Source organism: Trichechus manatus, unplaced genomic scaffold (genome assembly GCF_000243295.1).
Source record: "Trichechus manatus latirostris isolate Lorelei unplaced genomic scaffold, TriManLat1.0 scaffold00069, whole genome shotgun sequence".
Classification (NCBI taxonomy): Eukaryota; Metazoa; Chordata; class Mammalia; order Sirenia; family Trichechidae; genus Trichechus; species Trichechus manatus.
This window is the reverse complement of record NW_004444005.1, coordinates 2826167-2836892: the sequence shown is the minus strand read 5'-3', so window position 1 is coordinate 2836892 and position 10726 is coordinate 2826167. Positions and strand designations below refer to the sequence as shown.

General features: G+C 55.2%; 2 protein-coding genes across 2 annotated transcripts; both read left to right on the top strand.

Annotated features, from left to right (window-relative positions):
• Positions 1-357: 357 nt before the first annotated feature.
• Positions 358-4608, top strand: NABP2 (nucleic acid binding protein 2). Its single transcript, XM_004379929.2, has 6 exons — positions 358-488; positions 895-1033; positions 1145-1216; positions 1392-1473; positions 1567-1630; positions 4083-4608. Exons 1-6 carry the CDS (start codon positions 410-412, stop codon positions 4280-4282), a joined length of 636 nt encoding a protein of 211 aa, XP_004379986.1. The 5' UTR covers positions 358-409; the 3' UTR covers positions 4283-4608.
• An 845-nt stretch (positions 4609-5453) lies between these two features.
• SLC39A5 (solute carrier family 39 member 5) lies at positions 5454-10411 on the top strand. The gene is made up of 11 exons (XM_004379928.1): positions 5454-5616; positions 5957-6308; positions 6814-6997; positions 7747-7909; positions 8061-8230; positions 8458-8598; positions 8967-9063; positions 9149-9307; positions 9492-9572; positions 9711-9901; positions 10165-10411. The coding sequence occupies exons 2-11, from the start codon at positions 6022-6024 to the stop codon at positions 10306-10308; spliced, it is 1617 nt and encodes a 538-aa protein (XP_004379985.1). The 5' UTR covers positions 5454-5616; positions 5957-6021; the 3' UTR covers positions 10309-10411.
• The last annotated feature ends 315 nt before the right edge of the window (positions 10412-10726 follow it).

The window sequence follows — 10726 nt, the reverse complement described above, 5'->3', positions numbered from 1 at the left end:
CCGGCTGGCAGGGTGGGTGGTGGGTCGTGGGTGGGGAAGGGATGAACCGAGTCCCGGGTTGTCTGGATGAGGGCTCGGGAAGGTTTGGCGAGTAAGACTCCAATCCCTGGCTCTGCAGCGGGTTCCCTAACCCCATCTACGTCGGTCCCCCACTTCGGGGCTTCAGACTGAAAGAACATCCCGGGAAGAGGCCTTCCAACCCCGAAGCGGCTTATCCAAAGACTCCCAAATTCTAATCTTGAAGTTGGAGGCTCCCGGGGAAGTTCGTTTCTAACCTTTGGGTTGGAGGCTGCCTGACCCCAACCCAGTGTGGTAGGCCGTGGGAAATGTTGGACGGGGGCGAAGGCGCTAGGCGTTGAGCCTCCATTCGCCTTTCCCCCTTCCAGTGGGGTGCCGAGGCTTGGGCAGCATGACGACGGAGACCTTCGTGAAGGATATCAAGCCAGGGCTCAAGAATCTGAACCTCATCTTCATTGTGCTGGAAACAGGTAGATATGCTGGGGCGGTGGGCCCTCGGCGCGGGGTCGGGGGGTGGGCGGGCGGAACCAGGAGAACACCGTCTCTGTCCTTAGCTTGCATCTGGGATGGTAGGGCCCGCCCTGAGTACACGGCTCTCGCCTGGCGGCTTTCTAAGTTGTGGTTAGGTAAGTGATAAAACTCCTGCCTGCCAGTAGTGCCACGCGGGCCTCTTTCCACTCAGGGCTCTCTCCATGGTGCTGGCCCCTCCCCCTCCCCCTGCCCCCACTCCCACTCCATCCCAGCCCAGGGATTTGGGCTTTGGATTGTTTGTACATTTTTTTCCTTCACCCCCACAATATCTAGATCTCATTCCTCTGATCACCGCCCCCACTAATTTGACCATTTCCCCCACCCGCATTAATCTGTTCCCTCCAGGCCGAGTGACCAAAACAAAGGACGGGCACGAGGTTCGGACCTGCAAAGTGGCAGACAAAACTGGCAGCATCAACATCTCGGTCTGGGACGATGTGGGCAACCTGATCCAGCCTGGGGACATTATACGGCTCACCAAAGGGTAAGCCAGCCGGGGTCACCTGGCTATGGAAGGGCAGCAGCAGTGGGGGGGTGGGGTTAGCAGTCCCTGTAACTTTTATGAGGACTCTGAATCTTGTTTTTGCCCCCACAGGTATGCTTCCGTGTTCAAAGGTTGTCTGACACTATACACTGGCCGTGGAGGTGATTTGCAGAAAATCGGAGAGTAAGTTCTGTTCTGTGAATTGGGATGAAGCACCGGGCCAAGGCGGGAAATGTGAAGGTTTGCAGGGAAGGAGCGTAAGGGTTTGCAGCCCATCTCGTATCTGAGATTTTCTGAGGCCTTCAGTACCAACCCCAGAAGATAGGTTCAAAGCTTTGGCTATTTTCTCCCCTTGCAGATTCTGTATGGTTTATTCTGAGGTTCCTAACTTCAGTGAGCCGAACCCAGAGTACAGTGCCCAGCAGGCACCCAACAAGGCGGTGAGTCCCATGGCCGTGATGGTGGGGAAGGAGGGCAGGTCAGACCAAGAAACGGTAGGAAGCAGGGACTGAGTGTATGGTTTGTGCCTTCAGGTGCAGAACGACAGCAGCCCTTCGGCCCCCCCGCCTACCACTGGCCCCCCTGCTGCTTCTCCAGGTAAACTTGTTCCCTTTCCTCTACTGGTCCTCCTAGCTCCCTCTTTGTCCTCAGCCTGTTGTGTTCTTAGCTGCCATTGAGTTTATTCTGACTCATGGCAACCCCATGGGTGTCAGAGTAGAACTGCTCCATAGGGTTTTCAAGGCTGTGACTTTTCAGAAGCCAGATTACCAGGCCTGTCTTCTGAGGCACCTCACGGGGGGTTTGGACCAACAGCCTTTTGGCTGGTAGTTGAGCGCTTAACCATTTGTGCCTCGAGGGACTCCCTTCCTCAGTCTGGATAGGGGTATTTCCCTCATCTCTTTTCCAGATCTCTTTTCTCACAATATATCCCCCTCAACCCAACTCTTCTCCAAATCCCCTCACTTTTGATACCCTTTGCCTTCACCTCTGTGGTGAAGGAATTTGGGGATCTGTTTCTACCACTGATAGAGCTCAGGTACCTATTTGCCACTATCATTCAAAGGCAAGGAAACCCTGGTGGCATAGTGGTTAAGAGCTATGGCTGCTAACCAAAAAGTCGGCACTTCAAATCCACCAAGCACTCCTTGGAAACTCTGTGGGGCAGTTCTGCTCTGTCCTATAGGGTCACTATGAGTTGGAATCGACTCGATGGCAAGGGGTATTTTTGATTCAAAGGCAAAAAGGAGGAAAACTTCAGTTTGCACTCCTTCATTCTAGCTTGTTTCTTGCTGCTCCTTCTCTGGCAAAACCTTGCTATTTTCCTACTTTGCCCATTATGATTCATCACAGGGTTCTGATACGCTGTTACTCACATAACTCAACATGGAGTCCACACTGCAAAGCTTGAGAACACTAAATAGTTCCCTTTTGGGGTTTCCACTCTTCTTGAAATAAGGCCCTGTGTCTAGGCCATGATTCTTCCATCTCATGTCCTTCAAGCCCCACTTTTTGATCTCTTGAGGAATTGGGACCTTACTGGAAATCACCAACTTTTGATGAGAACCCCTCACTGACGCCACGTCCTTCAGCAGTGCATCTGGTGCCCCCTGGCTTCTCCTCAGGAACCTGGCTTTTGACTCTGGCACATCTCCCAGCTGAGCCTACTCCCTGGGTGTTTGGCTCTCTCTTGCCTCTGATCAGTCTCTTAGGCTTCTCCTCTCTCTACCTCTTCCCAGTTTCTCCCTGTGACATCAGGTTTCTGGCTGCCTCTGCCCTTTTTCGGTTTGTGTCTACATCCCTGAGTTGCTTGCATATCAGAGCCACTGAGGGGCATGGTATTTTTTGGAACACCATAAAATAACAACATTTAATTCCACCACAAAAATTAGCATCTGTGTTTCTAACAGAAAGTATTTCTATGACATGTTTTCAGGTCACCGTGACTCGGTAATTTCTAGAAATATTTTTAATAAGCTACATTTAAGCCTGTTTGCCCCTCATATTCATTTGCCAGATATTTATTCATGTTGTCATCCGCTAACAGGTTCAGAAGGTTTAACAACAACCAAAAAGAAGGCATAAAAACTTAATATTGACTTCTCTACAGTCACCTAACTTTTTCTGTGAATTGGAGAAATGGCATTCTTCTTCAGTTTTTGCAACAGATATCTTAATTCTGTGGAGCAGCAGAGTTCAGTAGGGATATGGTTTGAGAACCATTAGCCTATGACTTCTGTCCCATTTAGGGTTCACAGTGCCCTACGTATGTGAGAGGCAGGCCTCTGTCTTCATTTGAGAGATTTATAGAGCACCTGCTATGTGCCAAGGAATAAAACCCAACACTGGCCTTGAGGAGCCTGTACTCTGTGAAGGAGACAGACGCGCAGATGACAATTCTAATATACTGTGGCGAGTGCAATGATAGTGATATGCAGAGAATTATGGGACATCTCACACACCTGGCTCCAGTCCAACATTTAAAATACACTCGAAAATGTTGCTTGCCATTACCTTTAGGGGCGAGACGATGTGTCATAATTTCTTTGCTTATGCTAATCTATACTTTTAAAAATGAATATGTATTGTTGTGACATACATAGGCAGATATACATATATATACTTATACCTTTCTTTCCTTTTAAGATCCTCCTTACATTTTAACACAGAAACTTCAGGCCCTTCCCAAGTTTTACAGTCACTTTGGTAAAGGGACATTTTGTCAAAGGCCCTTGAGCCTTCATAGAACAGCTGATTCTAGGTCTGACTCTCGATACAGGGATGATTAAGAGAGAAAAAAATATTATACTAGGGTTCATGTGGCAACTTCCAAAATGACTGTTGAATCTTCTTGAGTGCTCCAGTTACACTCACAATCCGCATTCTTTTCCACTTGGTCCAGTCGGCATTAATGTGCAGCTGTGCTTGGTGATGGGGGTGCCCTAGGGTCACATTTCCATTTTCTGGGGCATGGAGGAAGGCCTTAAGGATGGGCCCTTCTCCTACCTTAGCGCTCTAATTCCTGTGCTTCTTCCCCTTCTTCCACAATTAGCCTCTGAGAGCCAGAATGGGAACGGACTGAGCACCCCACCGGGCCCTGGTGGTGGCCCACACACCCCTCACACTCCCTCCCACCCACCCAGCACCCGAATCACCCGCAGCCAGCCCAACCATACATCTGCTGGCCCTCCTGGCCCCACCAGCAACTCTGTCAGTAACGGCAAAGAAACCCGAAGGAGCAGCAAGAGATAGCAAAACACTCTTCATCCCTGCCTGCCACTGAGCAGACAACCCAAGCGTCTCTGCTGGAGAACAAGACAGCCTTCTACTGGGCTGCTGGCTTGGGGGGAGGCGTAGCGGTATCTTACCACCAAACTTCATTGGCGGGGCAATGAGCAGTGGCCTTATCCATTAAGCCCGGGTTCCCCCCTTGTCTAGCTGCAGCTGCCTGTCCCTTGGGATTCGTGGCACTCTGCCCCCCTTCCTCTTTAGAAGCAACAGTTACCGTCTGTTTCTTGTGTGTGTGATGTGGGAGGCTAACTGAGAGTCCCCTTTCCTAATAAATGTTATCATTCTGCACTGGACTCCTGTGCTTTCTGTGAGAAAAGAAAGAGGATAGCAGCTGGCTATTTGGAAAGGTGGGGTGTCCCTGGGAGGTGGAGATGAGACAAGTTACGGATAAGGAGGTCTAAGCAAAGCAGGCCTGCCCCTTTAAGGTGGTGTCCCTCCCCTACCCCCTCCCTGCAAGTGACCCTTGCCCGCCTGCCTTATTACCGCCCCCCCCAAGCTGGAACCAAGAAGGCTGTGTCCCCCTTCCTCTGGACGTCCTTTCCTGTCTCCTGCTGTCAGGTAATGCCAACCTCAACCCCCCACCCCCGCCCCCCACCGGACCAACTACTGCAATCAACCTTTGTTCCCCTGATCTTAAGCCAGCTCAGACATCTGAGGGGAGCCCAGATACTTCTTTCCTCTTCCCTTCGAGGCCTTCCCCTTTCCTCAGAGCTCTGGATCCCTCTTCCTGGGGCAAGAAATTGCAAAGAACAGTTTGCTCCCAAAGCATCTGAGATTGTCACTGATCTGCCTCTTCACCCTCCTCCCCAGCGTAGGGACACCTGGGGCCAACTTTCCCAGGAAATGTGGGGGTGGGGATTGGAGGTGAATCCCAGTGCCAGATGTGAGGTAGGTGGGATAGGAGTATATGCAGGGAAAGGCTAAAATGGTACCAGCTGGGTTAGGGATGGGATGAAGTATTTAAAGGAAAAAACAGTCCAGCTTCTCCTTAGCCATGTGGCTCTTCCAGGGGCAGAGGGTGGCCCCTCCCTACTCAGAGGCCCAGCTAAGACTCACCTTTGCCCCCCACCCCAGAGACCAGTGAACCATTAACTCCTCTCCAATGTGAGCCTTCCCACCCTGGCCCCGCCCCAAGGCAGGTGGGCTAGGAGGGGGGGCTTGTTGTCCATCTCAGCCTTTTACCTGACGTGGCCTCCATTCCACCTGGGCACCTGGTGGTTGAGACCGGGCTTCCCACCCCAACCCCCACCCAGGAAACTCTTCACCTCCACAGCAAGGCCTGACGGGGACCCGAGGTGACACTCTCACGCTGCCAGTGGGGGTGAGGCCTTGGAGATTGAGGGGGCAGAGAGATGGGTCAAGGTGGTGGAGGGGTGGGATGTGGAGAACAGGGGAGGGCCAGTCAGCTCCAGATCAGGTGTGGGAGAGAGAGCTCTGGGTCAGGGCGGGGGCTCCAGGAACTGGCAAACAAGGGGCTGCTCCAGGAGGTGGCAGTGGAGGGAGACGGGGCTAGCGTGGGGGCTGCTGCTAGATTCAAAGTGGGACAGCAGGTACATGGAGTGAGGGTCCTCCCTTGGCCCTGAGCTGGAGAACAGAGCAGTAGCTCTGACCCACCCCCCCGCCCCGTTCTTCCAGGGCAGTCCTCAGGATGTTCCAGGGGGAATAGCAGCTGGAACCAGAGCCTCTGATCCATTTCCCCAATGATGGGGTCCCCAGTGAGTCACCTGCTGGCTGGCCTGTGTGTGTTGGTGGTGGTAGGCTGCGTAGGGGGCTCACCCCCCAACCTGGGCCCTGCTGAGCAGGAACAGAACCACTACCTGGCCCAGCTGTTTGGCCTGTACGGGGAGAATGGGACGCTGACTGCAGGAGGCCTAGCGCGGCTTCTCCAGAGCCTGGGGCTCGGCCAGGTTCAGGGGCTTCGCTTGGGACACCACAGGCCTCCAGCTAGTCGGGCTACACCCCTAGCTGGAGACAATTCCACACACAGGTACCAACCCCTTCTCGTACCCCAAATGCCACATCCTCCAGCTCCTCTCAGTGCTTAATATCAGTCTTTACTTGCCTAGTTCTGGCTTCCAAAAACCAGACTCCTGAAATGACAGATTCTTAAGAACCTGACTCCTCACATCTCTCCAAGGCCCCTCTTGCCTTCTAATTCTCTCCTCCAAGTCCCTAGTCCCTTAGATTCCCAGCTCTTAGTCTCAATGCTCAGTATCTCCAGGCCAACTTGGTTCCCAATTTGTAGCATTTTGGGCTGTCCTCCCTCTGATTTCTCACCCCCACAGCCCCCACTCCTAGACTCACCTATAAATTGACAATTCTCAGATCTCCTCAGGACTGACACTCCGGGTTTCCGGGTCCCAGGAGCCCTGGCCAGTGGCTGGCCCTGGCCAGTGGCTGGCCCTCCCTTTTCCCCCACCTCTGTGGGAGCCTCTCAAAGGGGACTGAGAGAACATGAGTGAGAATCTGACTTGCTATCCCATCCCTTCCAGGCTGCAGGACCCTGAGCTGAGTGTGGATGTCTGGGCAGGGCTGCCTCTGGGTCCTTCGGGATGGGGTGACCTGGAGGAGGCAAATGCCCGCGACACTCCCCATGGGCCAGCCCCCTCGGGCTTGGACCTCTTTCACAGGCTTCTGTTGCTGGACCATTCGCTGGCTGACCATCTGAATGAGGATGTGAGTTTGATGGTCTCTAGAGACTAGGAAAGAGCCACAGGATGTAGATGGCCTGAAATGTTTAGTCAGTAATTTAATAGTTACTTAAAAAAAAAAAAAAAAAAATCCCAATCTAAGCTTTGGGTACGTTATTCCAGGAGAGCAAGTGAGCCCACACTCAGAGCTCTGAGACCCAGTTTAAGGGCCATACTTGGCAAAGGAGAGAAATCAGAGAAGCAGCTTAAGAGCTGGAAATGGACACCTGGAGAGGAGACCTGCAGGCAGCGCTGGCTGTCTTCACCTAGAAAGGCAGTGACCCTGTTCCACGTACACCACAGGGCAGCCAAAGCTGCCCGACCATACACAGCAGGTCCAGTGAGCTTCCCACCACAGGGAGCATCCAGCCAAGACTGGGTGACCATGTGCCAGGGCTGTTGAGAGGGAGGTGGGATGGCATTTTGTCTCCCAAGATTCTGGACTGGATGGCTCTAGGAGTCCAAACAGCTCCGTCACCAAACCCAAAAAACCAAGGCTTGGGAGAGAGGGAGTTGACAACAATGTTCATCAGCACCCAATTTGCATGCGGATTGGATACTCACTAATACATAACACACGTTTATTGTACATACCCCAGTCCCTGAGGCACTTGCCTATGTGAGCAATGGGGACCCTGGGAGGGACCTGGGAGTCCCTGCTATGAAAGAACAGACCTAGAAGACCTGAGTCATAGTTCCCAGTGACGATGTCTGACCCCAACTCAACTCCCCTAGTGTCTGAATGGCTCCCAGCTGCTGGTCAATTTTGGCTTGAGCCCCGCTGCTCCTCTGACCCCACGTCAGTTTGCTCTGCTGTGCCCAGCCCTGCTTTACCAGATTGACAGCCGCGTCTGCATCCAGGCCCCAGCCCCGGCACCTCCCGGGGATCTACTATCTGGTCAGTGGGTGAGAGTGGGTGGGGGAGTGGGCACCATGCCAGGGAAAGAGGTTCCCCTGGGGTCCTGCTGCTCCTTGCATCCCTCTGCCCTGCCTCCCCTCTGGGCCCCTCCTGTCCAGCCCCGTCTGACTCCAGCCCCTGATGCTCCCAGCCCTGGTCCACAGTGCTCTGGCAGTCCTGCTGCTCAGCCTCCCTGCTCCCCTCTCCCTGCTGCTGCTGAGGCTCCTGGGATCTCGTCTCCTGCGGCCCCTGCTGGGCTTTCTGGGAGCCCTGGCCGTGGGCACTCTCTGCGGGGATGCACTGCTACACTTGTTGCCGCACGTATGTGAAGTCTGAAGCCCCTCCTTGTCACCCTGCCCCCAGTGGCGGCCCACCTCCACACATCCAAGGTGCTCCCGGCCGCAGGACATCCCCTCCTACTTCCCGCCAGCTCCTGCATCCCACTCCCAGTAGAGTGCAGGAGTAAAGGCCTGCCACCTCCCTCAGGGAAGGGGGGTGCTGCTGGGTGTAGGGGCTTCCGGGGTCTGCCCTGACCGCCTCTCTGTCAGGCACAGGGAGGGCAACATACAGGGCCTAGCGGGCGACCGGAGGAGGACCTGGGTCTGGCGCTGTCAGTGCTTGGAGGTCTCTTCCTGCTCTTCGTGCTGGAGAACGTGCTAGGGCTTCTGCGGCACCGAGGACTGAGGCCAGTAAGTGGCACCTTTTCCTCCTCCTTCTGCTGAGACCAGAGTCCCAGTCAAGAGCTGGCCAAATGCACCAGGAGGTGAGAGGCAGTGTGCTCCTGGCTCTCTGGTGTTTGCCTGATTGTGCAGAGCTAACAGGGAGCGGGTAGAGGCTCCTTAGTGTAGACCTAGGACCTCGGGCCAAATGGCCCCCTCTCCCAAGTCAACAAGAGACAGAGGGAGGTGCTGACCTAGGAAGAAGGTAGAGAGGCCAAAGAACATCCCCAGGTGCAGAAGTGGAACCAGGTGTTCATTTTCCCAGTTGGTGGCCTGGCCACCCCTTAGTCCCTGGCTCTGCTGCCTCCTCCACCAGGAGGGATGCCCTCCCATTTCAGAGATGCTGCAGGTGGAAAAGACGGGATCTCGAAAGACCAAACCTAGACCCAGAGGATGGCAATGGGATGGCCCTTCAGCCCCTGCAGGCAGCTCCAGGTGACTACAGAAAATGGCCAATCGGTTCCCAGCTCACAGACCTCACTTACAGCAACCAACGCTGTCCTTGTCTGTCTCCCTGCAGAGCCAGGGGCTCAGGGCCAGAGGGAGCAGGACAGCCAGCCTGCTCCTCCTGGGCACCCAGGCCACAGTCACGGGCACCAAGGTGGTGGTGGCACCAACATCACGTGGATGGTCCTCCTGGGAGATGGTCTGCACAACTTCACTGATGGGCTGGCCATAGGTGTGAGGGGACTGAGTGGAGGCCAGCAGGCCAGAGGGGAGGCCAGGGCTCCTGGTTATTGGCTGGGGCTGGGAGAGGGTCCCAGGAAGGTGGGGAGACGTACTGACTACAGAGGGGATGCAGGCCCCTGCCCCTCAGGATGGCGTCCTCCTGGACTGAGCCCCTCCGATCCTGCCCACCCCAGGTGCTGCCTTCTCAGATGGCTTCTCCAGTGGCCTCAGCACCACCCTAGCAGTCTTCTGCCATGAGCTGCCCCACGAACTGGGTAGGACTGACAGAAGCGGGGTGGGTGGACTCCAGAAAGGAGGGCCCTCCAGGGGGCGGAACTTGAAGGCTACAGGCTGACACGGGGGAAGGGCAGACCTGGCTTATTCTCTCCTACCCTATCTTCTCTCCCCAACAGGTGACTTTGCAATGCTGCTCCAGGCAGGGCTGCCCTTTCGGCAGCTGCTACTGCTGAGCCTGGTGTCTGGAGCCCTGGGACTGGGGGGTGCAGCCTTGGGGGTGGGGCTCAGCGTGGGCCCTGTCCCCCTCACTCCCTGGGTATTTGGGGTCACTGCTGGGGTCTTCCTCTATGTGGCCCTTGTGGATATGGTAAGGGGTGTGGGGTAGAGCAGAGAAACCAAGCAAGTGGGGAGGGGGGTGAGGAGGAGATGGAAGGATCAGTCCCTCCACTTCAATCTACTTGGAGACCAGACTGAGTCTCGGGCCTAGGGTGCTGAATGACAGGCCTGCAAGAGTCTGAGAAACCAGGGGCCGGAAGAGTTTAGGCGGGGGCTGCTGATACTCTGACACCCTCCCTCCCGTTAAGGGGTCAGAGGACAGGCCAGGGTCCTGACATTCTTCCTTCCTTTCAGCTACCGGCCCTGCTTCGTCCTCCTGAGCGCCTCCCTATGCTCGATGTGCTACTGCAGGGGCTGGGGCTGCTACTGGGGGGCGGCCTCATGCTCACCATCGCCCTGCTGGAGGAGCAGCTGTTGCCCCTGGTCTCTGAGGGCTGACAGGGGTCCAGGCTGCCCTTCCTTCCCCCTGACCACAGGAATGGAGGCGGGACACAGGGCCAGTAGGAGCAATCGGATTTTAATAAACAGAACCCATCCCAAAGCCATGACTACGACAGTTGTACTTGCGCCGAAACAGCACAGAAAATCAGGGTGTGGTGGGGGGAGGGCTCAGAGCAGGCTGGGGGAGGACATGTGTAGGGCCCGGAGGGTGGAGGGGAGGGGGCATCCATCTGCAGGGAGAGCATTGTGCTTTAGCCCAGGGAGGAGGGGAGGGAGGGGTGGGGCAAATGCACAGGTCCCCACTTTTTCCTGCTGCCCTCAGCACCCAGGGGTTACAGGCATCTGGGCAGATCTGCCCTTTATTGCTGCCCACCAGCATTAAACACCCCGACCCCAACACTAGCACCACAGGTGG

What these genes read in the sequence shown, in the direction of transcription:
- SLC39A5 (XM_004379928.1), top strand. Translation starts at nt 6,022, where the DNA reads ATGATGGGGTCCCCAGTGAGTCACCTGCTGGCTGGCCTGTGTGTGTTG. An exon ending in CTGACCATCTGAATGAGGAT is followed by an intron (nt 6,998 to 7,746) that starts GTGAGTTTGATG and finishes CAACTCCCCTAG; the next exon opens with TGTCTGAATGGCTCCCAGCT. An exon ending in TGAGCTGCCCCACGAACTGG is followed by an intron (nt 9,573 to 9,710) that starts GTAGGACTGACA and finishes TCTCCCCAACAG; the next exon opens with GTGACTTTGCAATGCTGCTC.
- NABP2 (XM_004379929.2), top strand. Translation starts at nt 410, where the DNA reads ATGACGACGGAGACCTTCGTGAAGGATATCAAGCCAGGGCTCAAGAAT. An exon ending in ATTATACGGCTCACCAAAGG is followed by an intron (nt 1,034 to 1,144) that starts GTAAGCCAGCCG and finishes TTGCCCCCACAG; the next exon opens with GTATGCTTCCGTGTTCAAAG. An exon ending in CCCCCCTGCTGCTTCTCCAG is followed by an intron (nt 1,631 to 4,082) that starts GTAAACTTGTTC and finishes TTCCACAATTAG; the next exon opens with CCTCTGAGAGCCAGAATGGG.